At 37.8% G+C, this 26,174-nt stretch overlaps 9 protein-coding genes across 9 annotated transcripts; 3 read left to right on the forward strand and 6 right to left on the reverse strand.

Annotated features, from left to right (window-relative positions):
- Nucleotides 1–298: 298 nt before the first annotated feature.
- On the reverse strand, nucleotides 299–1,627 carry BATDEDRAFT_85647 (uncharacterized protein; the record flags this gene model as incomplete). Its single annotated transcript, XM_006676139.1, has 1 exon — nucleotides 299–1,627. The coding sequence occupies one exon, from the start codon at nucleotides 1,625–1,627 to the stop codon at nucleotides 299–301; it is 1,329 nt and encodes a 442-aa protein (XP_006676202.1).
- A 1,353-nt stretch (nucleotides 1,628–2,980) lies between these two features.
- On the forward strand, nucleotides 2,981–4,269 carry BATDEDRAFT_85648 (uncharacterized protein; the record flags this gene model as incomplete). The annotated part of the gene is made up of 3 exons (XM_006675842.1): nucleotides 2,981–3,060; nucleotides 3,535–3,581; nucleotides 3,764–4,269. The coding sequence occupies 3 exons, from the start codon at nucleotides 2,981–2,983 to the stop codon at nucleotides 4,267–4,269; spliced, it is 633 nt and encodes a 210-aa protein (XP_006675905.1).
- Nucleotides 4,270–7,011: 2,742 nt separating this feature from the next.
- On the forward strand, nucleotides 7,012–9,759 carry BATDEDRAFT_85649 (uncharacterized protein; the record flags this gene model as incomplete). Its single annotated transcript, XM_006675843.1, has 2 exons — nucleotides 7,012–7,078; nucleotides 7,175–9,759. The coding sequence occupies 2 exons, from the start codon at nucleotides 7,012–7,014 to the stop codon at nucleotides 9,757–9,759; spliced, it is 2,652 nt and encodes an 883-aa protein (XP_006675906.1).
- A 1,138-nt stretch (nucleotides 9,760–10,897) lies between these two features.
- Nucleotides 10,898–11,794, forward strand: BATDEDRAFT_85650 (uncharacterized protein; the record flags this gene model as incomplete). The annotated part of the gene is made up of 1 exon (XM_006675844.1): nucleotides 10,898–11,794. One exon carries the CDS (start codon nucleotides 10,898–10,900, stop codon nucleotides 11,792–11,794), a length of 897 nt encoding a protein of 298 aa, XP_006675907.1.
- A 1,311-nt stretch (nucleotides 11,795–13,105) lies between these two features.
- BATDEDRAFT_21130 (uncharacterized protein) lies at nucleotides 13,106–14,035 on the reverse strand (the record flags this gene model as incomplete). Its single annotated transcript, XM_006675141.1, has 1 exon — nucleotides 13,106–14,035. The coding sequence occupies one exon, from the start codon at nucleotides 14,033–14,035 to the stop codon at nucleotides 13,106–13,108; it is 930 nt and encodes a 309-aa protein (XP_006675204.1).
- Nucleotides 14,036–14,977: 942 nt separating this feature from the next.
- On the reverse strand, nucleotides 14,978–15,526 carry BATDEDRAFT_31002 (uncharacterized protein; the record flags this gene model as incomplete). Its single annotated transcript, XM_006675582.1, is given in 2 exon segments — nucleotides 14,978–15,025; nucleotides 15,045–15,526. Coding segments are annotated over 2 exon segments (406 nt in total), but the record flags the coding sequence as incomplete, so codon positions are not given.
- Nucleotides 15,527–16,526: 1,000 nt separating this feature from the next.
- On the reverse strand, nucleotides 16,527–18,314 carry BATDEDRAFT_21132 (uncharacterized protein; the record flags this gene model as incomplete). The annotated part of the gene is made up of 6 exons (XM_006675142.1): nucleotides 16,527–17,235; nucleotides 17,320–17,486; nucleotides 17,579–17,746; nucleotides 17,855–17,944; nucleotides 18,009–18,097; nucleotides 18,170–18,314. 6 exons carry the CDS (start codon nucleotides 18,312–18,314, stop codon nucleotides 16,527–16,529), a joined length of 1,368 nt encoding a protein of 455 aa, XP_006675205.1.
- A 1,285-nt stretch (nucleotides 18,315–19,599) lies between these two features.
- Nucleotides 19,600–20,496, reverse strand: BATDEDRAFT_85643 (uncharacterized protein; the record flags this gene model as incomplete). The annotated part of the gene is made up of 1 exon (XM_006676140.1): nucleotides 19,600–20,496. The coding sequence occupies one exon, from the start codon at nucleotides 20,494–20,496 to the stop codon at nucleotides 19,600–19,602; it is 897 nt and encodes a 298-aa protein (XP_006676203.1).
- A 1,248-nt stretch (nucleotides 20,497–21,744) lies between these two features.
- BATDEDRAFT_21133 (uncharacterized protein) lies at nucleotides 21,745–23,401 on the reverse strand (the record flags this gene model as incomplete). Its single annotated transcript, XM_006675143.1, has 4 exons — nucleotides 21,745–21,892; nucleotides 21,965–22,154; nucleotides 22,226–23,138; nucleotides 23,216–23,401. 4 exons carry the CDS (start codon nucleotides 23,399–23,401, stop codon nucleotides 21,745–21,747), a joined length of 1,437 nt encoding a protein of 478 aa, XP_006675206.1.
- Nucleotides 23,402–26,174: the final 2,773 nt, after the last annotated feature.

The raw sequence follows: 26,174 nt of genomic DNA on the forward strand, positions 1-26,174 counted from the left end.
ATCAAACATTGTCTGTTGTGATTTCCAACATTGACAGTGACATGACAAACACATTTTGCTTGTGACAGACTTTGAACAAGTGTATTGCTCCGTTTGTTGTACAATACACGACATGATCAGTTGGTGTATATGAAACAAACCATACCAATGTATCAATCAACAATCCAGTAACTGTTGATGTAATACCAAACACAGTATACAATCAATGATATGGTTGTTGACCCATTCACAATACTTGACAAATACCAACACACCAGAAAGTTTAAATTTATTTAAAACCAAAATCATCGACAAATCATCAATCTGAATCCGAGTCTGGCTCTTGAAATTCTAAACCACGCCTTTTCATAAACTTTTTCAAGCTTCGTCTGATACTGTATACTTTTATCCTTGTCGCTACATACTCTTGTTTCAATTTCTCTTCAGTGTTTTGATTGTACTCTGACCCTGATATTTCTTCTCCTCTTTCTAGCGCTGACCATTGTTCGAATTTAAGGGCTGCATAATCACAATATTCTTTGTATTTTTTCTTTCGTATTATTTTAGACAACTCAAGCTTTTGCTTTATACGATTAAAGGTTCTCTGACTCTGTTCGTTTAATCCAGTCACTTGATCTGAAACAGCATTATCTGACTCGTTTTCATCTGTTGGTTGGTGTTGGTTTTGATTGGAAGTACTTGGATTGGGCTGATCCATTGACTGTTGCTGGTTTTGATTGGAAGTAGTTGAACTGGCTGCATCAATTATTTCTTGCCAGTCTTCGTTGGAAATGCTTAAACCAATTGCATCCACTGGATGTTGCTGGGTTTGATAGGAAATACCTGGATTAGGCTCATTAGTTGGGTCAGAAACTTGATTGGAAATGCTTGAATCAGTTATATCAAATAGATCTCTCCAGTTTTCGTCAAGAATGCTTGAATCAATTGTATCCGTTGAATATTGCTGTTGGTCTTGACCGTAAGTACTTGGATTGGATTGATCCATTGGTTGTTGTTTGTTTTGGTTGGGAGTACTTGGACTAGCTATATCAAACAGTTCTTGCCAGCTTTCAAAAGTGCCTGAATTGATTTCATCTATTAAGCGTTGCCAGTATTTGTCGGGAAATACGAGACCGGGTTCATTAGTTGATTGTTTCCGACTTTGTTTGGAAGCACTCGGACCGGGTTGATCCATCGATTGTTGTTGGTCTTGTTTGGAAGTGCTTGAACCGTGTTCATCAATCGGCCGTTTTCGACCTCGTTTGGGAGTGCTTTGATTGGGTTGATCAATTGATTGTTGTTGGTCTTTGAGAATATTTGAATCATGTTTATCAGTTGAATCAGATACTTGGCTGGAAGTACTTGAACTGATTTCATCCACTATGTTTTGCCAATCTTGATCAGAAGTGCTTGGATCAATCGGATCAAATAGGTATTCCCAGTCTTGATCGAAAATGCTTAAATTAACTGAATCCATTACTTCTTGCCAGTCTTGGCTGGGAATTTCTGGATTAGGTTCATTGGTTGGACCAGATACTTGACTCGAAGTGCCTGATGCTTGTGGTGAGCCATTGTTATCAGTCGGTATCAGTATTGCATTAGCGGTTGCTACCACACTCAGCACAAATAAAATATCAACCAATTTCATCAAACCAATCAATGGGTTTAAACAATTAATACAAAAGTAGTGTTGAAACTGGTGTCGATTATAAAACTGGACATATTTGATTGTATTTGTATGTTTTGTATAGCAAACCAACCCTAACCCTTATAGGTTAACCAGTTATACAGGGTTACTTGGTTGCTTGTAGTGGGTTACTATCAAACCACAGTATGATGCTCCCTATCCACAATGCCATATTGATCAATTTGATGATCATGTCGATTTAATTATGCTTTTACGACCCTTTGATCAGGCATTTTGAAAAGCACACCCTTCATGAGTGTTGTGTAGCCGCAAACGCTTTGTTTTACTACCATATTCAAGTAAAATGAATCACTTTGATATTCATCATGCAATGACTGTATTCTGCATTGCAATATACAATGGTTGCATGTTCGGTTGGTTGATGCTACACATTGACTGCATGTTTGATATACAACAATCATCACACGACACACAATCACCAAGTTTGAACCCATATTCATGTATTGTGTTTGACTGTCGATATTGTCAATACAACTCTGTACACACATTTGTTGTATTCTGAATCACGGATACGATCGCAATCTAGTTCAACAACAATCATGACACATGTCAGTAATGCAACTGTTTATTACACACCAACACTGTTATTTAGTGGTCCATTTACATCAATATGACTGCAAGTTGTTGTTATATCACGTATTCTGAGCATGGTTTTGATATTACCCATCCAGTTCCATCACATTGTTGTTGACCCATCATTGTAATGCTGTATGTCCCCATAACCATAATCATGGACATCAATATGTAATTTCACGTATAATATTACAACCATGCATGTCGTTGGTTGCATCATCACTACTAGTGTACAATACAATACACTGCATGTATGTTGGCATGTGTTGTACCAAGTTGATTGCATTGCTACAATGTGGCATGCTCCAACCTGTTTGAATGACTGTTGTGCAACATATTGATATTGACCACATGTGATACTGGTCACCAACAAAGTGATCAGCGGTATTCGATCGTATCATTCAATTGATCATCCAATCTCATAATCAATGCATTTCAACATACTCCACTGCATGTACTGGATCATGACAACAACATATACAATACATGTCAACTGATACAATCACCAACCATTGCATGATTTTAGTTGTCAATCAAGTCGATATTATGATATTGTTCAATGTCAAGTATACAACCAAATCAACATGACACTGTCCAAACTGATCCAATATTGTATCATTGTAAACATACATTTTGATTGTCAATACCATGGCAAATGGTCGATAACAGATCAATCGCCAATGTGGACACTTGTTGATCGGACTCGTAATCATATCAATCATGGGATCAACGTTTCAGTTATACTCATTATTGAACAACTCTGTACATGCGTATATCGTGTATATGCATATCGACACCAGGTGAGTTGAATGTCAATCATTTGATCAATATCGATCATGACTTGACGGACTGATGATTACATGCATTGTGCAAGCTGGTTGTTTAGTCAATGTGATATTTTGAACCGATCATCACTGTATACCATACTCGCAAACATTGTAAACTCTAAACTACACAGTCAATATTGGACATGACATGAACAACAAGCAATGATGCCTGTAAATATGTTGACCATCCAATACATGAATGACCGACATTCCATCGTCATACTTGGTCTGTACTTGATCGTATTGTGGCTTATTGTGGCTTATTAGTTAGGGCTAGACTGAAAACCAGTGCAAAGCTACACAATCGATTAATCATGGTATTTGAATGCACAGTCAAGCAGTAGCTAATCAAGATTGCACACGATATAAAGGGATCCTCCTTTTCATTACTTTGGTATTGATAGCAATAAACCAACATCAACTCTGACAACAACACAAATTCCTTAGGACGGCACTCAAGGAACATGCTTTTAATACTATCCGTTCAGTAGCAGGTATAAATACGATCCAAACCCTACTTGCTGAATAACAACCATATACAACTTGTTTGACCAAACCAGTATAATGAAGCCCGCAGTTGTCGTATTTGCATCAGTCCTGGCTGTCTGCTCGGTCACTATTGCTAGTCCAGTCATCCCCAGCTCGACTACAAGTACTGAATCTAGTATTTGAACAGTTATTCCCACTGCAAATGCAGTCAGTGAACCTGACTATTCGGAATATCCTATCCCATATGACGGGTATGGAAAGTATTGCCATCCACTTGATTTTGATGGAATAATGCTGGTCAAACTACTTGCAAAAAATACACATAAACTAGAAAAAGTAACAAAATATATCAACAAGAAAGAGTCTAACATTGCATGTCAAGAAACATTGGTGGGTGAGCTCAAGGAAAGACTGGACTCTGTAATGGATGATGGTAATGGGTCAGGAATCGCCGAGCTTGAATCCGAGTTTATTAAACAGAATGGCATTCTTGAACAACTCAAAGAACAGTTGGAGCGACTTTTTGAAAGACATTCGAATAGGTACAAAAAAGATGTTGGATTACGATCGGCACTTGCAGAGTACTTTGCAGAGCATGGTATGTCTGGAGAAATGACTACTGATGATGAGCCAAACCTATATTCATATCCCGGATTCAAGAAATGTTTTGATTATTTCTACAATCGCTCATGACAATGATTACCAAGATCCAAGCATGGTGTAGTTTTTCAAGATTATGATGTTTGGCAACAAACTCATGGACCAGATTCGTTACATTGCTGGAGTTGAGTGAACCATCACAGTCTCATCCAGTATATGTTGTAATGCAGCGTGTATTGCATGGTGGTTTAATTGTCATGTGTCATGTATCCAATGTCGTTCATTCAATAAGCATCGTGTATTGTCAAACAACAGTGTATTATACTAATGGTTTGATCATATTGCACCAATCAACTACTATGTGCTGGCATGACTGATCATTCGGTGTGTTACACATATTGAATGCATGCAAATCCCTGATTGTCAACTCTTTGTTGTTGAGATGGGTTTAGATCACCATCAGTTTGTTCACTCGTTGCACCGATGTGATTACATGATCAACCTGACACCAACCAAACCACACTCGAATATATATGTTCCAGTCATGTGCATGGTGTATCGATTGTCAACTCACAATGTCAACTCCAACACATTCCACTATGATTATGGTCACATCACACCATGCTGATGTATGTCGATCGGTATCACATTGCAAATGACTGTCATCCAATGACTGCAATGCAATACCGTGCATGTATTGTGATTGATACGCTGTGCACCATCAGCCAGTGTGCAACTGTCACTCGATATATCGACTCTGATATGCAACAACATGCTGTGTTTACCATGATCAGGTTTTTGATCAATCTTGGACTCATGATACATGATTTGTCATGTTGGATCGTGTGGATGTGTCATGGACTGCAATTTAGTTGAAAACACACATATGTTTGACATTGACTGATGCATACTGTGCAACGACTGATCGGTGCAGGTATAATTGCACACTTGGTGGTATTGTGCATTATGGTTGTTTGACAATGGATGAATGCTGAATTAGTCGGTTATATGCAACCCATTTGAATCGACCTATTTGAACAAACACTCGATGTAACTGACAAGCAATGTGTATACATGGCTGTTGGATCAGTCGAGTTTGTGCTGGTAGCGTACCATTGGTAACAGGCACTGTTTTGACACCATCACTGGGACTGCCATACAACAGTTGACCAATAAACTTGTAACACCAACAGTATATGCTTGTACGATTACAGCCTGTTCACACGAGATCATTTCATGTCTCAATACCCGAGTTTATTTTAAATAAATCCATTCAAAAAACAACTGTAAATCAACAAATAAACCAACAATTCAATCCAGCCAACACTGTTTTATACACTAGTCTAATCTGTCAATCTTGGTTGGTATTATTATTGATTATATTGTGGTTTGTCTCGTTCAAGCACAAAGGCTCGGTTATACTGTCAAATATTACATTTGTCAATACTCACCATCTTGTATTGGATTCCATTTGTCGTCAGTATACTGGATTGAACTAATCACTTGGTAGATCAGCATGTGCAATATATCAATAAGCAACGTGTACAACAACAGAGTATAAAAGTTGTTTCAGTCGATAGTAATCCAGTGTTATACAGCATCTATGATTATTCATGAATGTTGACATGGTTCAAGAGTATGGTGTCCACGACATTGGTAATGCAATCAAAAATACAATAGTTATTCAGGTTTAAGGGTAGCTGATCAAGCCATGCATAGTGTAGATCTTGATGCTGCATAATCATTTAAAATGGGGTCTTTTAAACTGTATTCGACACTTGGATTCATGCTGGTGCCTAGTTATGATCTGAGCATTGGCTGCCTTATACTTGCCAATTTGAAACAACCGGGAATCAGAATCAAACTATTCAACATATTGCGCAAAGGAAACCTAATACATGCCAGACAGTTTGTGGATCCATTTTGCTTTCGAGTCAATACATGTTATACAATGGCTGTTTTAAACACCATTATTGCCATCCAAACACATTGCTCACAAACAGCAAATCAATTGCATGATAACCCTGACCAAACAGAACTCATAGGGTTGGCACTCGCAACCCAAAATAACATATCTGGCCGAGTAACCAGTTCAAAAAATACAAACCAAACAGCAGAATTGAGCAAGATACTTGACAACCATTTACTAAAAAACAAATTATGATGATTGGATAGTGTATGGATGAATACAGCACATTTTGTTACGTTCAATTATTCGACATAGCTGACATATAACATACACAGCCATAGTGGTATACAAGCAATTGATTAGCATGCAAGCCGGACAATTGTAATAATTGGCATGTTCATTAAATGGGTTTATGCAATCACCACGTGTTAGACCCTAAATTAAATGAGCATAAATATTGGCAATGCTGCAGCCGACAAGTGATTATCTATTGACAAGCCAATATGTTCTGTATATTTGATATATGGACTGGCATAATTGACAAATGTCAATACACCATTAATCATCATATTGATTGAACTGGATTTACAGTAGTTTGAGTTGGATGTTGTGTTGGATAGTAAAATACAATTAACATGGCATGTGTGGCAATGGATAAATTGGCTAATCTACAAATTCGTTGCTTTATCTACCCTGAATATATACCTCGATTCAGTTAATCTTGCTTGACATCAAGCATTTTAGTAAGAGCAAAGCATATAAATGCAAAAATACCAAGCATTAGTATTGCCAGTCAAGACCATCAAGGTATAAAAATGAGTCGTCAGTCACTATCAAACATCATCAAACTGCTACAAATCAACAACTCAATCCGTATAGTATTGATACGCTTGCCAAATACAGTTCGATAGTATACTGCAGCCACGATGAAATTTTCACTACTAGCCATTGCTTCTGCTGCGTTCGTTGTCAATGCTCAAGGAAATAAATCTGGTATGCAAATCTGTTGATCAGTCTATTTTATGTTGGGTTTATCAATGTTTGAATTGTGCAATCGTTCAAAACTGTACTAATTGGCATACATTATAGAATCCATGCCTAGATGGGCCTTTATCAAAGAACACCGTGATGCTGGCAGATTTGTTTTTATGCCATACACTGATGAGCAACGAAACGTCGTGCTGACCAATGTTGAAAATGGTTTGAAATTGTGGACCAACTATGAATCTAAAATCAAACACTATGGTGAGCGTGCCGATCCCTTCCCGATCATCAAGAAACTGCGTGCAAAACTGGATGCATCCAATCTTACCGATACTGAGATGCAGATTGAACTCTTGAATGCGTTTACTCGCATGCGTGACCATCATAGTCATTTTGCACCGTCTGGACCATATGCTTGTTTCGTGGCCACGACTGGTCTTTATTTCAGATTTATCGAGGGCGATGCAGATATGGTCAAGAAACCAACCGTCGTCTTTGAAAAACACGTAGACAATAAAAGTCTGCGTGCTTTTTTTGGAAAGGACTATGACCAGATCAAAGCTGGCGACGAATTACTACTTGTTGATGGTATGCCGTTTGTTGACTATCGGAACTTGAACCAGGATAAAACGGGTGGTGCCAATGATTATGGTGGTCAGCATGGTGCTCTTGGTTACATGACGTTTCGCTTTGGTGCCTTTACTCCTTTGCCAGAAACTGATACGATCAAATATCAGTTCAAATCAAAAGATACTGGAAAAGTGTACGACATTGAAGCTCCGTGGGTTGTTGTTTTTGATCCATCATGCTGGAGTATGACTAGTCAATTGTATGCCAAAATTTCTGGAAAAACTCTACCTGGAACACCTCAGCCTGCCGACACGAACAGTATAATTGACACTGATGCATCTGATACCGGAGCCAAACGTCAGTTTGAGACTTGGGAAGAAATCAGAACTCCATTGATGATATCCGAGTACCATCATAAAAAGCAAAAAATTGATCAGGTTTTACTTGAACAGCCATCACAAAACCATACTCTTGAGTACCAAAACGCCGGCGTGTCGACTATCAGCTGGGCAATCTGGAAACCCGAATCCAAGAATCTTGGTATTATTAGATTGGATGATTTTATACCAAAAGACCTTAAAACTGGTGCAAGAGTGGATATCGAGGCCGTTCGTGAAATCCACAAACTTCTCAGTACTGTACTCAAAGACACCAATGCTGTTATATTTGATCTTCGTGCAAATCCAGGCGGTAGTGGTGATTTTGCCAATGCCATTCCACAACTTTTCAAACCTGATTTTCAACCGATGCCAATGAGATACTTGATGAGTTCTGTCGCATACAACACTCTGGTTAACGGCACGTACTTTTTTGACACTTCTGGTCCAGCATGGTACAAGACCCCACCTGGTAGCAAGTATTCTATTGATCATGACAGAAACTCGTTTAATCAAGCAAACATGTATGGTCAAGCCTATCTCAAGCCTGTTGGTGCATTCACTGATGCTGTATGTTACTCTGCATGCGATCTGTTTTCAACGTCTATTCAGTCGTCCGAAACTGGCTATGTTCTTGGCGAAGATGGAACAACTGGAGGTGGTGGTGCCGACGTATTCCCGCTTAATCCAACCTTGCTTTTGTTCAATCGCGTCGATTTTAAGCCAATGCCGTACGCTAAAGAACTGACCGACAAAACAACTGGCCAGAGTTACACCAACACTGTTTCAATCGGAGTTCGACAGATGATACGTAATGGAAAACAAAAAGGTCAACTGGTTGAAGATATTGGTGCCGTATCCGACTATATTATACGCCCCCGTTTGACGGATATAGTGCCTGGATCCATTGGAGATTCTCAATTTGACCGTATTGCCAATCAGCTCAAAACATTGGGTGCCAAAACTGGACTGAACAATCTTCATTTTGTTTGCGAGTCCATCGATTATGACACCACTAGCAGTGACGTGACCATTGATATAGAAGTTCAAGGAATCAATCAACTGTCAGTTATCGATGACACTGGCAAATCACTTTCAGTTGCCAAGTTTAAAAGCGACATAAAAAGTCAACACTCGTTCAAACTGACATCTGTGATCAACGATCTTGGTAATACTCGGGTCAGTATCATTGGCCAAAACAACGGCAAACAGGTTCTCAAAACACATAAGCATATCAGTCGCACTCCAAAACAAGAAGATCGTGTTAAGCTTGAGCGTGGTATCAAATGGAAGTTTAATGGTACCAGTAAATCGGTTGGAATATACAACTCGCCATTTACCAAAAAGTCACAGGGATGGAACTCGGTCAATGGTAAATGGGTTGTTGGCGATGGAATACAATACAGTCCTGAAATAGAGACTGAAATCCGATCATACTATACTGCACCAGTTGGATCCAAAATCACTGTTGAAATTGATGCCAAACTTGAATCACAACTTTATAACGACTTTTTAGGACTGTATGTCACAGATGCGGATGGAAGTGTGGAGTCGCTTTTGAGCACGGTTGGTCCGAATGGTAGGATACTTACAAATGGTGCTTCTGGATCCGAAGCAATTGTCAAAAAGTTTACAGTGACAACCAAGACGGAGCTGTTTTCTGTCGGTTTTGTATTCAATTCAGATCTTGCTACACAGATGAAAGGAGCAACAATCAATTCTTGGAGTGTTACCATGAATTGAAATGGGTTGTAAATGTTGTCAAACACATCATTGATTGCATCACCAGGCTATATTTGAATGAATACAATGTTTGCATAACTATCTTGTACACTATTGTTTAAATTTATTTCAATCAACACATGTAAACCTTTTATTTGGTCGAGTGAAATATGCAAGTTTCAAACCATTTTTTAAATTGGACTGGTTTTGTCATGGATGGAATATTGCAAGTGTTTTTAAACTTGTCAGATTTTTGTATTTTTTGGTGTGTTTTAGACATTTGAATGAAAGTTGATATTGGATATTTACCATACCAATCAGAGTTGTCATGGTTGTTTAATGAAACTCGGTACAGATCTGGATAAAACCGCATTTAGACCTGCATTTTCAATGGTCTGATGCGACATGAAATCATTCGAGCTGATAATGGTCATTGCACTATTGTCTTGTTCTTGTTCTTGGACTCTTTCACTGGTTTTTTAGCTTTTATAACCGGTCTCGAGTTGATTACTTGATCCGCATTTGGTTGATGATTTCAACTGGTATTTAAAACTATGATTTGATTGACACCATCAAAGCAGTTGAGCCAAACATGTGGACTGCAATGGATGAGTTTGGTGATTGTATAATGCATGGTCATGCCACATGTGCACAAAGTGTAGATTCAACATTATAGTCTGATTGTGTGTCATATGATGGTTGTTGTATATCAAACACGCAATGCAGTCAATGTGTAGTACCAGTCAACCGAATATGTAACCATTGCATATTGCAATGCATAACACAATCACTGCAGAATGAATAAAGGGATTCATTTCATATGAATATGGTTGTAAAAAGGAACGTTTGCGGCTACACAACACTCATGAAGGGTGTGCTTTTCAAAATGCCTGATAAAAGGGTCACGGAAGCATAATTCAATCGACACGATCATCAAATTTATCAATATGATATTGTGGATAGGGAGCAGCATACTGTCTAATTTAATAGTAAACCACTACAAGCAATCAAGTAACCCTGTATAACTGGTTAACCTAAAAGGGTTAGGGTTGGTTTGCTATACAAAAATACAAATACGATCAAATATGTCCAGTTTTATAATCGACACCAGTTTCAACACTACTTTTGTATTAATTGTTTAAACTCATTGACCAATCTGATGAAATTGGTTCATATTCTATTTGTATTGACTGCAGCAGCAACCGTTAATGCAATACTGATACCGACTGGTAACGATCGTTCACCACAAGCATCAGGCACTTTCAGTCGAGTATCTGACCCGACTAATGAGCCTACTCCAGAAATTCCCGACGAAGACTGGCAAGACATAATGGATATAATTAATTCAAGCACTTCCAACCAAGATCAGCAACAATCGATAGATGTAGTTGATCCAAGTACTTCCAAATTAGCTCAAGAACGACCAATCGATGAACTAGGTCCAAGCATTTCCGAACAGGATTGGAAAGCCATAATTGATAACCCCGATCCAGGCATTCCGGAAGACTGGAAAGACTTGATTGATACAGTCAATTCAAATATTGATAATCAAGACCAGCAGCAACCAATTGATGTAGCTGGTTCGAGCACTTCCAAACGAGGTCGAAAACGGCCAGCTGATATAGCTGGTCCAAACGTTTCCAAACGAATCCGGCAGCAACCGATTGATGTAGCTGGTCCGAGCACTTCCAGACAAGACCAACAACAACCAATGGACCAAGGCGAGTCTGCTAATACTGTTACAGATCAAGTGATTGGATTAAGCGAAAGATATCAAAGAACCTTTAATCGTATAAAGAAAAGACTTTTAGCATCTAAAGTAGTACGAGAGAAAAAACACAAAGAATATCGTGATTATGCAGCCCTTAGATTCGAACAATGGTCAGCGTTAGCAAGGGGGGAAGAGATATCTGGATCAAGATACGATCCAAAAGTTGAAAAGCAATTGAAGCAAGAGTATTTAACGGCAGGAAAAAAAATATACGTTGTCAGACAAGAGTTGAAAGCGTTTATGAAAAGGCGTGGTTTAGAATTTGAAGAGCCGGATTTGGATTGATGATTTTGAATAAATTTAAGCTTTCTGATATGTTGGTGTTTGTCGAGTATTGTGAATGGGTCAACAACCATACCATTGATTGTGTATTGTGTTGGATATTACATCAACAGTTACTGGATTGTTGATTGATATATTGACACGGTTTATTACATATACATCAATGACTTGATAACAACCAGTGTTGATTGTACATGTAATTATCAGTCATACTTGCAATCACTTGTCAGTTGCATGATATCACCAACTGATCATGTCATGTATTGTACAACAAACGTAGCAATACACTTGTTCAAAGTCGAATGTAGATTGCGTCATTAACCGGTTTGATATTGGTCAATTAGTGTTGTTTTGTCAGTTTGTAATGTAATATATGTGATGTGGTATTGGTAGTGTCGTATTGACGTCAAATGGTTCACTTTGATATTCATCCTGCAATGGCTGTTCTGAATTGCAATATGCAATGATTACTATACATTGACTGTATTGCATGTTTGATATACAACGACTATCATATGATACACAATCATACTATAGTGTTGAATCTACACTTTGTGCACTCTTAGTAGTCATACATTATACGATCACCAAGTTTGAACCCACATTCATGTATTGTGTTTGACTGTCAATGTTGTCAATACAACTCTGTACACACATTTGTTGTATTCCGAGTCACAGATACGATCGCAGTCTAGTTCAACAGCAATCATGGCACATGTCAGTAATGCAACTGTATTATCAACCATGACATGACACTGTTATTTGGTGGTCCATTTACATGGATACGACTGCAAGTTGTTGTTATATCACGTATTCTAAACATGGTTTTGATATTGCGCATCCAGTTCCATCACATTGTTGTTAACCCATCATTTTAATGCTGTATATTATCATAATCATAATCATGGACATCAATATGTGGTTTCACGTATAATATTAAAACCATGCATGTCGTTGGTCGAATCATCACTACTAGTGTATACTACAATACACTACATTACATGTATGTTGCTATTGGTATTGCATGTGTCAATACGACATGACAAGTAATATCATATCGACACAATACACACATGCATGTCAACATCATCAATGTGTACAACTATGCAATATACAATCAACTGTATTGTATCGTATTGTATTGGAAATACAAGTGTCAATGTACAATATGATATGATACCAACCAAGATTGTGTACAATAATCATATACAATGCATGCAAATCCAATATCAAATGGTAATTGTATCGTATCGTATTTTATTCAAATAAAAATGCAATCGAGTCAGTCGAAACCAGTTCAGATTAGCAATCAAATCAATCTGAATCTGAATCTTCATTTTCAAGTTGATTCCAGCCTGATCCAAGGTTATTTTTCATTTTGGAACAAGCTTTCCGTGAACGAGAACAAGATCTGGAAGTTTTTCGTGAACGAGAATGAGAACGAGAACGGGATCTGGAAGCTCTTTGTGTACTGGATGTTTGAGTGGGTTGATCTGTAGACGTTTTGCTTGATGATGATGGACTTTTATGATGTTTTGATTTGTTCTGGGTTCCACTAGTAAAGGCTTTCTTGAATCTTGACTGTTTGTTTAGTCGGAGAATAAGAGATTGATAGATATTTTTAACAAAACTGGGATTTGATTTCATAAATCCGATTTGAGAATAAAGTGATGTTGTACTCGGACCATTTTGAAACAGGCGCTCTGCAAGTTTTTTTCTGGCTGAATCAAGCACCAGATCATCAGCGTAATAAAGATTGCCATCGAGTTTCAAACGCTTTTGTTGAAGGCTGAATAATTTTTCGTTCTCTTCATTAAGCTTCTGATTAATTATTTCACTTTTTTCTTGATACTCTGGATCATCCGTGTTCGGATATTTTAGTGACAGCTCGTAATTCTCTTCACGCAGGAGTTCTACCAATTCTTTTTGATTGAGCTCTTCAGATTTGGCCGAGTCACGAGCTTTCTTTACCTCTTCACGTTTTTGATCCTTTTCTAGATATTCTTTGATCAACTTCACATCATCCTTTGAGAGTTTACCAAGATTAACTGAAAATGTAGATCCTTTATAAGAAAGTACATGATGCTTAGATTTAGTACTTTTAGTTGCACTGGGAATGACGGTTGAAGTACTAGCTTCAGCACTTGTAGTTGCACTTGTAGTTTTCCTGGGATTGACTGGTTTGGCTGTAGTAACCGAGCAAGCAAACAAGATTGATGCCAATAATGTGACTGCGAGTTTCATTGTATTGGTCAAACAAGTTGTAATTATTGGTATTCAACAAGCAAGGCTGGATTGTATTTATATCGGCTATTGGATGGATAATATTAAAAGCATATTGGATGACCTTCCTAAGGGATTGGCTTTATTATCAGGGTTAATGGTGATTTGACATCAATATCCAACTTTGAAGGGATATCCATTTATATAACAACCGCAATATTGGTTGAACCACTGCATGGCTATGCATTCGAGTATTATATGGTTGATTGTGTATTCCACCCTTATCCACCCTAAAAAGGGTCAGTGAGCTGAAATATGAACAAATGCATGTTTAAACAAGACCATCTAACAACTGAGTTGATATTCAGTTGTTGGATGGTCATCAATATGTGTTGTGGTTGTCATGATTCAAACATGTGGTTTAATGATGCTCTGCATTCAACTCGACATGATCAATCATCACTGCATATTGTCCAGTAATTCAATCAATCAACTGAATCAATACAATGCAATTCATGTTGCAACCACAATGTCACATTGATGATCAATGACTTGCAACTGTTGTGTTGGCATTGCATGTTGTGTGTTATTATATCAATATCGATTGTCACTATATAGTTGTATCAACCACACATTATGATCATATGTCATGGTTGACTCGTATTCTGGATTGGTGCACTCATTACATTGTATTCCATTCCATCACTCGAACACAAACATCGTATGACTTGTTGATTGATAATACCCATATTGATCGAATACACACTACATGACACATCTCAGGTTAGCGTATACATTCCACTATATAGCACATCATGTTGCTGATATCACGCATTGTGATTCAACAGTCAATCTGTATTCGAGTTCAACTACAATTGTTCGTGTTAATCATAATATACACGACCAATTGTAGTCGAGTTGATCCGACTGAATAGAGTCCGAGTCATCATGTTCATATCAAACCATTGCAGCTGATTGTTGTAAAATCACAACCTCACAATCAATCACCAATCACTATACTTCCGCTCATATATCTGTATTTGTTGTATGCTTTTATGATTCGAGTTCGGTCACTTGTCAATTCATCTCGATAGTGTTTGGCTTCAGTTGGTGATTGAACACCTTGAATATACTGCGTGGCATCATTCCACAGTTCAGGCAGTATGTGTGCCTTGTCAAGACTCGAGTTGCACCATTGTGGTTGTTGTGGAGCCACATGCGCAGTCGAAACAATCCGACAGGCTGGATTCACTACAAAAAATGTCAGAATCTTGCAGTGTCCTGGTTGAGTTGGATCTGCAAGTTCAAATGATTGTTCTTTGTGTTGGTATCGATTGGGATAAACTACACATCGACCATTTGGTACTTCAAGCGATCCTATATACTGACTGCGTGGTGATTCTTGATCAATGTCATACACATCTTTCCAATACATATCAGATGCTCCTTGATATTCAAACCGATCAACAGCCACGCGGAAATCGAGTTTGGGTGTGGTGATATTTTCCACGTCATAGTAATACAGTCCAGTTGCAACAATCGATTCGTTAATTGGACCTTCATTGTGCCAGTTTCCCTCGTCGTATTTAGGTTTGGATGGTGTCAGTTGAATGTTGGTGAGTTTGACAATGACTTGTAGATTACGACCACGCAGTGATACTGGTTTTGCTGATTTATAATTGGGTTCAAAATGTTCCGAAAGTGTTGGTACATACACAGGACGAATGACTCGAGTGTCTGATTCCATATCATCATGGTCTGACTGGCTTGATGGTTTATATCCCTTTGTGCCATTGTGAATATCAATATACTTGAACATTGGATCCATCGTTTTGAACAGACTTTCAAACATTGGGACAAAACATTTGAATATTTTGGCAATGCATTTGTACATGTCTCGATGTCATATCGGATTCAGATTGTTGATGTATGAGTTGATGGTCACACTGCCATCCTGTTCGACACGGAATTCACTCGGAAGCCATTGGAACTTGGATGATATAAACTCGGAATCACCTTCAATGATGGGCACATTTGAAACAAGCTGAGTCGATAACAATATATCGCATGGTACCATTGTGGTGTATTTGAGTCGTATACTCAGTGGTGCAATCATCGTTTGTCCATATACAACACTGTACATTGATGCATCAATCAGATTGTGCACCATTTGACCAGTGTTGTGATTTGATCCATGTTCAATATCCGATACATTTGTCATCAATCGCGTGTATACATTGTCAGGTATGCCATTGTCCAGTATATACGTCAGTTCAACAGGTCCTGGGACAATTGTGCCCAATCCATCACTGCCATTACAAACAAGCTGCTTGACAAAAACCCCAAGTTGTTCCAATGCAAGATTAAATGTTGATGGTGATATATTCCGATCGAGTGAGTCAGCCCTCCATTGCTCCACAATATGCTGGTTTGTGATATCGATCCACCACATGGGTTTGCAGAGTATAGATTGCAGATACTGGATATACTGCATCTCGACAAGTGTGCGTGCCTATCCATGTGTATATCCAGCCATTCCAAAACTCATATCAATTTCGGCATTGTCGTTGTATGGCCAAATATCCGAACTAGCAACATGAACCCGATACTGGAAACACGTTTCAATGATCTGGCCAGCAATCCTTTTGTTTCTGTGATCAGTAGTATTCGATTTTGCAACAGCCATTAGATTTTCAAATATCCTGCCTTGATCCAACTCGGTACGTATTGAACTGTCGGGATGATTATCGGCAAAATCAACAAGTGTTTTGAGTAGGTTTACAATACCAGCAGCAGGACCATGCAAACGTATATCTCTACGTGAAAAAATAGTGTTGAGTTGCTTTACAATTCCATATTCTTGAAACACCTTGATCATCTCGGCCTTGTTTGTAGATTTCTGAATCATGCTGTTGACATGATCAAACAGGCGAAAAAAGCCATTCATATCGACATCACACACCGATATCGTCAATTGCTCAAAAACCAACGATCGTACAAGCGATACAGGAAAATTGCGCATTTTGGATGCAGCTGTTCCAGCTATCCAGATCATGCGTGGTTTTAGTTCAAAGTTGTCGCTGTATCTGACACACAAGTCGTTCAGTGTTTGAATCAAATCCAGCCTTATCAACTCGGCTGAAATCACTTCACAATATTCATAGTTGAAAAAACTCTGAATAGTATCAATACTTTGATCAACCACTTCTTGATCGACACTCCTGTATTCATGTCATGTCAATCCAACCATGTCAAATTTACCAATTGTGATGACTGGACACACATTCATGCATAACACCACATACCTGAGCGTATTGACCAGTGCTGGAATGATGCCACATTTCACTGCTTTTACTCGGTCATGAGGATAAATATTCCAAAATATGATTTGAAGATTTTTGATAAAACCAACAGCAACTGAACCATTGGATGATTCCAGTCGTGAAATAAGTCTTGACAACACGATGCCAAACTAATGATATTGTTCAATGTCAAGTATACAATCAAATCAACATGACATGACACTGTCCAAACTGATCCAATATTGTATCATTGTAAACATACATTTTCATCGTCAATACTATGGCAAACTTTCGAGAACAGGTCAATCGCCAATCTGAGCACTTGTTGATCAGACTCATGAACAATAATCTCGACCATTGGCTTGATGTCAAATTGATCCTCTTGACTCCAGTGTCTATAACTGTACACCTCTGTACATGCGTTTATCGCCTATATGGATATTGACACTAGATGAGTTGAATGGCAATCATTTGATTAATATCAATCATGACTTGCCATCAATTTGACTTGACGGTTTGGTGATTGCATGAGTTGTACAATTTGGTTGTTTAGTCGTTGAGATGGTTTGAGCCGATCATAACTGTACATCATACTCGCAAATACTGTAGTAAACTCCATTACTTTGATCTACACAACACATGTTGATTAGTTTAGTCATGAACAATCCATTATTGTTACAATATATGAATACCTGTAAACTGGGTCGATTATACTCCAAATATTTGGCTGTGATATCTTGCAGTCCAATATTCTGTAAGCGCTGCAATACATCTGTAGACTCTGCCATTTCAAACCAACACAAAGTCAGCAACAGTTTGAATGCATCAATAATACAATGTCTATTAAACTTACTGTAACTACGATTGTACAATTCCTGTATCAAGTCAAGCAGTCTGTCCCATATTTCATCAGCCTTGTATAGTTGATCATCCGTTGTTAACAGTTTCAAATCTTCCAGGTGTTGAATCAACTTTCTGATGCTATCAACACAATCCATGTTTGATAAAATTAGTAAAGTTGAATTTTGATTTGACAATTTTATTCATGCGAATGTCCAACAATTGCCAAGAATTGTTTATGTTTGGATTGTTGTAAAACACACAAACGAATTGTTCCATTTTAGTATTGTTTTGATCAGTTTGTTGTAACAAAATTGGATTGTTATCAAACATGCATTTGGAAATACTGTAAATTAATATTCTGAATGTGATTGTTGTAGATTTGGTTCAATAAACAAGTTAGTTTACTACAACACATGGTAATGGATTACTAAACATCATCATAAATCAAATGGACTGGACTGGAATGAGATCAATGACAATCGCATTACAAATAGTGTGTGGTGATTAAACCATCGAGTATTTCCAAATACAAACTTGAATGAAAAGTCTTGCCACAATACTGATCAACTGTATTACTGTTTACACTGTGGTATTATTGATGTATTGGAATATTTGGTGTTCAGATACACAATGATAATGGTAGTACAACTCATGGCAGTTGTATAAACCAAACGTGATTAAAGCCAATAATAATCTCAGACAAGATTGGATAATGAATTAGCGTGTAAATCATCAACATTGACCAAGATTGATTGAAATGGTGAGATTGGGTTGGATGGTGATGAACAACAAATGTGTGTACAGAGTTGTATTGACAATATTGACAGTCAAACACAATACATGAATATGGGTTCAAACTTGGTGATCGTACAATGTATGACTACTAAAAGTGCACAAAGTGTAGATTCAACACTATAGTCTGATTGTGTGGCATATGATGGTTGTTGTATATCAAACATGCAATACAGTCAATGTATAGTAATCATTGTATGTTGCAATTCAGAACAGCCATTGCAGGATGAATATCAAAGTGAACCATTTGACGTCAATACGACACTACCAATACCACATCACATATATTACATTACAAACTGACAACACAACACTAATTGACCAATATCAAACCGGTTAATGACGCAATCTACATTCGACTTTGAACAAGTGTATTGCTACGTTTGTTGTACAATACATGACATGATCAGTTGGTGATATCATGCAACTGACAAGTGATTGCAAGTCTGACTGATAGTTACAATCAACACTGATTGTTATCAAGTCATTAATGTATATGTAATAAACCGTGTCAATGTATCAATCAACAATCCAGTAACTGTTGATGTAATATCCAACACAATACACAATCAATGGTATGGTTGTTGACCCATTCACAATACTCGACAAACACCAACATATCAGAAAGCTTAAATTTATTCAAAATCATCAATCCAAATCCGGCTCTTCAAATTCTAAACCACGCCTTTTCATAAACGCTTTCAACTCCTGTTTGATACTGTTTACTTTTTTGCCTGTTGCTACATACTCTTCTTTCAATTGCTTTTCAACTTTTGGATCGTATCTTGATCCAGATATCTCTTCCCCCCTTTCTAACGCTGACCATTGTTCGAATCTAAGGGCTGCATAATCACGATATTCTTTGTGTTTTTTCTCTCGTATTTCTTTAGACGCTAAAAGTCTTTTCTTTATACGATTAAAGGTTCTTTGATATCTTTCGCTTAATACAATCACTTGATCTGTAACAGTATTAGCAGACTCGCCTTGGTCCATTGGTTGTTGTTGGTCTTGTCTGGAAGTGCTCGGACCAGCTACATCAATCGGTTGCTGCCGGATTCGTTTGGAAACGTTTGGACCAGCTATATCAGCTGGCCGTTTTCGACCTCGTTTGGAAGTGCTCGAACCAGCTACATCAATTGGTTGTTGCTGGTCTTGATTATCAATATTTGAATTGACTGTATCAATCAAGTCTTTCCAGTCTTCCGGAATGCCTGGATCGGGGTTATCAATTATGGCTTTCCAATCCTGTTCGGAAATGCTTGGACCTAGTTCATCGATTGGTCGTTCTTGAGCTAATTTGGAAGTACTTGGATCAACTACATCTATCGATTGTTGCTGATCTTGGTTGGAAGTGCTTGAATTAATTATATCCATTATGTCTTGCCAGTCTTCGTCGGGAATTTCTGGAGTAGGCTCATTAGTCGGGTCAGATACTCGACTGAAAGTGCCTGATGCTTGTGGTGAACGATCGTTACCAGTCGGTATCAGTATTGCATTAACGGTTGCTGCTGCAGTCAATACAAATAGAATATGAACCAATTTCATCAGATTGGTCAATGAGTTTAAACAATTAATACAAAAGTAGTGTTAAAACTGGTATCGATTATGAAACTGGACATATTTGATCGTATTTGTATTTTTGTATAGCAAACCAACCCTAACCCTTTTAGGTTAACCAGTTATACAGGGTTACTTGATTGCTTGTAGTGGTTTACTATTAAATTAGACAGTATGCTGCTCCCTATCCATAATATCATATTGATCGATTTGATTTCGCGCCAATTGAACTATGCTTTTACGACCCTTTGATCAGGCATTTTGAAAAGCACACCCTTCATGAGTGTTGTGTAGCCGCAAACGCTCCTTTTTACAACTGTATTCGTGTGAAATGAATCCCTTTGTTATTCAACATGCAATGGCTGTTCTGAATTGCAATATACAATGGTTACTACACATTGACTGCATTGCGTGTTCGATATACAACAACCATCATATGCCACACAATCAGACTATAGTGTTGAATCTACACTTTGTGCACTTTTAGTAGTCATACATTATACGATCACCAAGTTTGAACCCACATTCATGTATCGTGTTTGACTGTCAATGTTGTCAATACAACTCTGTACACATTTGTTGTATTCTGAATCACAGATACGATCACGATTTAGTTCAACAGCAATCATGGCACATGTCAGTAATGCAACTGTTGTTTGCATATGCATGACACTGTTATTTAGTGGTCCATTTACATCAATATGGCTGCAAGTTGTCGTTATATCACGTATTCTGGACATGGTTTTGCTATTACGCATCCAGTTCCATCACATTGTTGCTGGCACATTATTGTAACGATGTATACATCAAACACTGGCATATACTCATAACCACAACCAGTAAAGTGACACTCGAGTTGTTTACTGTAGTCAATATATACAACCCAGTTCGACTGCACATACTGGATCCAGTCTGTTGGTTGTTTCAGTTGATCTTGATTCACTTTTGATGTTCTGTCCGAGATTGACAATACAAATGTGTCAAGCTGAACCCAAACTACGCGACTCGACTGTTTGTGTCAATTGGATCGTGATCGAGATATGCGATCATGATGTGTATTCAATCCATACCATGTATTACCAATGCAATAGTATGCGTGACCATCGTGTATCAAACAACTACGATACACACTGGACCAATCCAATACATGCACGGCTTGAACATATCACACAATCAAACATGAATACACCACATTAAAAATACGTATAGTAGCAGTTTGTCTATAATGAATTGTATTCAGTCAAGTTTATCGTGAGTCGTTGTGTGACTTTTGACAGTGTGGTGAGTGTTTTCAGGCACAACTACTTGATCAGTTGTAGTTGTTGGTTTCCTTCTGCGAATAAATGTGCCACTTGAACCTGAAGTACTTGGTTGTTCAGGCAATCTAATAGTATGCATCAAATTCATGATCAGTATATCAATTGACACATCCACACATCAATATCAAACAACTTACTGTGATGGTGACCAGAGCACTCGATAATGGTCCGAAATAATAGGATATCCATCAGTCAAGACTTCACATCCACATCCAGGACCAAACCCAATGCGTGCATTTTGTCGATCAAATGTCAATCCAAGGCGGCTCATAAATGATGCACCAAGAACTGCATGATCATTTGAATCAGCTTTTACAGCAAACACCACTATAATTCAACATGTATATCAGTCAGATTAATCAAACAACACACATTGCATACAATTGTCAAATATTTACAATTTTTAAAATCGACTTTCTGTATATAGTCTCTAGGACCCAGTTTGATTGTTACAATGGAATCGCGATTTTCATCAGTTACGGGGGTTTCAGCAAACATTGTAATTGTAAGCGTCGGCAGCTTGTTCCACTTGATAAACATAATGGCTTCGGGCATTAGATGGTGTCTCCAAAATATGTCATTAAAATCTTGTCTGTTGAGGAAATCGATTCTATACACATTATATTTGACAGTGATCGCATCACTATCAGCAATAGCATCAACCAACGCTTTCACGATTGTTTCAGGGAAACTCATATATAAAAAACATGTTTCCACAGTAGAGTACAAAATACGTCCATTTTCCATCCTTTTTTGGAATTCCTCGGGTAGATCCACTTGTTTGTCATTGACTAGTACACTCTTGATGTTGACAGTATGACGATCGTCTGATGGTGACTCTACCCATGCAATACTTTTTCCATTCGTTCCGCATTTTGCAGCTACGTCCGTGTTTCCTATATTGATGAAGCTTTCTGAAGTCATATCATACGGACATAGTTGAAGACTAACCTCGTTATTAGGAATGACATCATTGTTGTACAAAATATCCATCGCAGTGGTTTTTGAATGATGATTTGACAACGAGGTATAGCCAAACCCAAATATTCCTTGCTTGAGTGTTCCACCAATACCAACTGAATCTGCCGATAGTTTTTTAACTGCTAGTATTGGTAAACTTGTGTCAGTTATCCTGGTACCTGGAATCGTCACAGCGACTGTGGGAATAACTCCATAATAATCACTGTATTTGTACTTTATAGTAATGGGTTGTCCATTTGAAATACTTTCTGGAGTCAAACCTACATCGTTGCTTGAACTGGGAAGTGGTATGATTATATCAGAGATATCTGAATCGACTCGTAAACTCAACTATTTTAAACAAGTGTGAGATTGATTAAACGTAGTACAAACTGATATCAAACTACAATAAATGAAATGATACATACACCGACTCCATTAACATTGACTTTCATTGTGAAACATTGGCCAATGTCACTACCCAATTGAACAGGTGATCGTTTTGATAGCCTATTGCTTGATTGACTGGTAGTTCCAATTGGTGAGTGTAATGAAACTCGAACTGCAGAAACCGCTTGCAACGCAAGTAGAATGCATTCTAGAGTAATCAACATTGTATCAAGTAGTGTGATGAGTGTCGTGAATCTGGTACATGACTGCCGTTTTATAACGACGGCAGCTTCAAGGGTGACAATCAGCAATTTTCAAATGAATGATCAGAAAAAGCCAAAGCACCATGCAGGGTGAGCAAAGCCGAAAACACCCTGTAGGGTGAATCAATATACAAGCATCACTGTTGGTGTATGATCAACCTCGGTAATATTCTGGAATGATCTCTCCAATTGTGGTCATGTATCCAGTGATCAGATAGTGTCAGATTGTCACCTTGATTATGGATAATTATCATCACATATACAATCCATTACTACAACATATACTGTCATTGTGTACCAAATACATGACTGATTGTTCAATTGGTCATGTATTTGAAATACTCGGACACAACAGCATCAAACAACCTGTTATTGCAGTATTTCAAAACCATGACTTTTCCATTGGTATGACTGCACAGTCATTTTAGGTCAATGTAGACTGTATACATCAAACACTGCTGATTGTGTCACAACATGATCAACATCAGACTCGGTAAGCTGTCGCCGCTACACCGAATGAGTGATGTTGTACTATAATTGAATTGGAGATTGGCAGGTCGTTCAACAAACTGGCCGTGTCAACAGGTCAGATTGTCATCGTATACATGAACCACAATGGATGATAATGTCATTCAAATCAGCACACAATCTACTGATATATGCAAAACAACACCACCAATACAATACAAATCAAACTTTTAAACACATGATACACACTGATGGTGATGGTTGCTGACAGTCATATTGCAGTGTACATGTCCACTAGTGTCCACTGTCATGTCGATTGTTGCTATCCGTGACATCCAACTAGATCACAATCAATGTCTAACAAATACAACACAGTAAACTAGCCACGAGTATCCAAGAGTATGTCAATTGATGTGATCTACCAAAACAGCATAGTATTGACTGTTTTGTTAAAGTGAATTCAATCAAGACACTCCAGTATCTCGAGTAGAAATATCAGATTTACTCACCTTTGTAGTGAATCCGCAACAAATCGCACAGATTAGAAACAAAGTTTGAACAAATCGAAATGGCTCAAATTTACAACTGAAACCAAAATGGTATACAATCGCATTCATGTAGAGTTGAACACTATCTTGCAGTGATTGACTGTTGGTTTGGAATAAACAATGTTGAATATTGGTTGTAGTTTTGTACTGGACATTGACTGTTGATTCAATATACATTATGAATTATTATAAACAGTGTCAGTGATATGATGCTCACAAACTATGATTTAAACTGAAATAGTCTTGAATCAGCGTTTGTCGTTTCTGTTGTATTCTGAATCACGGATACGATCGCAATCTAGTTCAACAACAATCATGACACATGTCAGTAATGCAACTGTTTATTACACACCAACACTGTTATTTGGTGGTCCATTTATGTCAATACGACTGCAAGTTGTTGTTATATCACGTATTCTGAGCATGATTTTGATATTACGCATCCAGTTCCATCACATTGTTGTTAACCCATCATTTTAATGCTGTATATTATCATAATCATAATCATGGACATCAATATGTAATTTCACGTATAATATTACAACCATGCATGTCGTTGGTTGCATCATCACTACTAGTGTACAATACAATACACTGCATGTATGTTGGCATGTGTTGTACCAAGTTGATTGCATTGCTACAATGTGGCATGCTCCAACCTGTTTGAATGACTGTTGTGCAACATATTGATATTGACCACATGTGATACTGGTCACCAACAAAGTGATCAGCGGTATTCGATCGTATCATTCAATTGATCATCCAATCTCATAATCAATGCATTTCAACATACTCCACTGCATGTACTGGATCATGACAACAACATATACAATACATATCAACTGATACAATCATCAACCATTGCATGATTTCAGTTGCCAATCAAGTCGATATTATGATATTGTTCAATGTCAAGTATACAACCAAATCAACAAGACACAGTTCAAACTGATCCAATATTGTATCATTGTAAGCATACATTTTGATTGTCAATACCATGGCAAATGGTCGATAACAGATCAATCGCCAATGTGGACACTTGTTGATCGGACTCGTAATCATATCAATCATGGGATCAACGTTTCAGTTATACTCATTATTGAACAACTCTGTACATGCGTATATCATGTATATGCATATCGACACCAGGTGAGTTGAATGTCAATCATTTGATCAATATCAATCATGACTTGACGGATTGATGATTACATGCATTGTGCAAGCTGGTTGTTTAGTCAATGTGATATTTTGAACCGATCATCACTGTATACCATACTCGCAAACATTGTAAACTCTAAACTACACAGTCAATATTGGTCATGACATGATCAGCAAGCAATGATGCCTGTAAATATGTTGACCATCCAATACATGAATGACCGACATTCCATCGTCATACTTGGTCTGTACTTGATCGTTTGTGGCTTATTGTGGCTTATTAGTTAGGGCTAGACTGAAAACCAGTGCAAAGCTACACAATCGATTAATCATGGTATTTGAATGCACAGTCAAGCAGTAGCTAATCAAGATTGCACACGATATAAAGGGATCCTCCTTTTCATTACTTCGGTATTGATAGCAATAAACCAACATCAACCTTGACAACAACACAAATTCCTTAGGACGGCACTCAAGGAACATGCTTTTAATACTATCCGTTCAGTAGCAGGTATAAATACGATCCAAACCCTACTTGCTGAATAACAACCATATACAAC

This window comes from Batrachochytrium dendrobatidis, assembly GCF_000203795.2.
Source record: "Batrachochytrium dendrobatidis JAM81 unplaced genomic scaffold BATDEscaffold_1, whole genome shotgun sequence".
NCBI classification, from domain to species: Eukaryota; Fungi; Chytridiomycota; class Chytridiomycetes; order Rhizophydiales; genus Batrachochytrium; species Batrachochytrium dendrobatidis.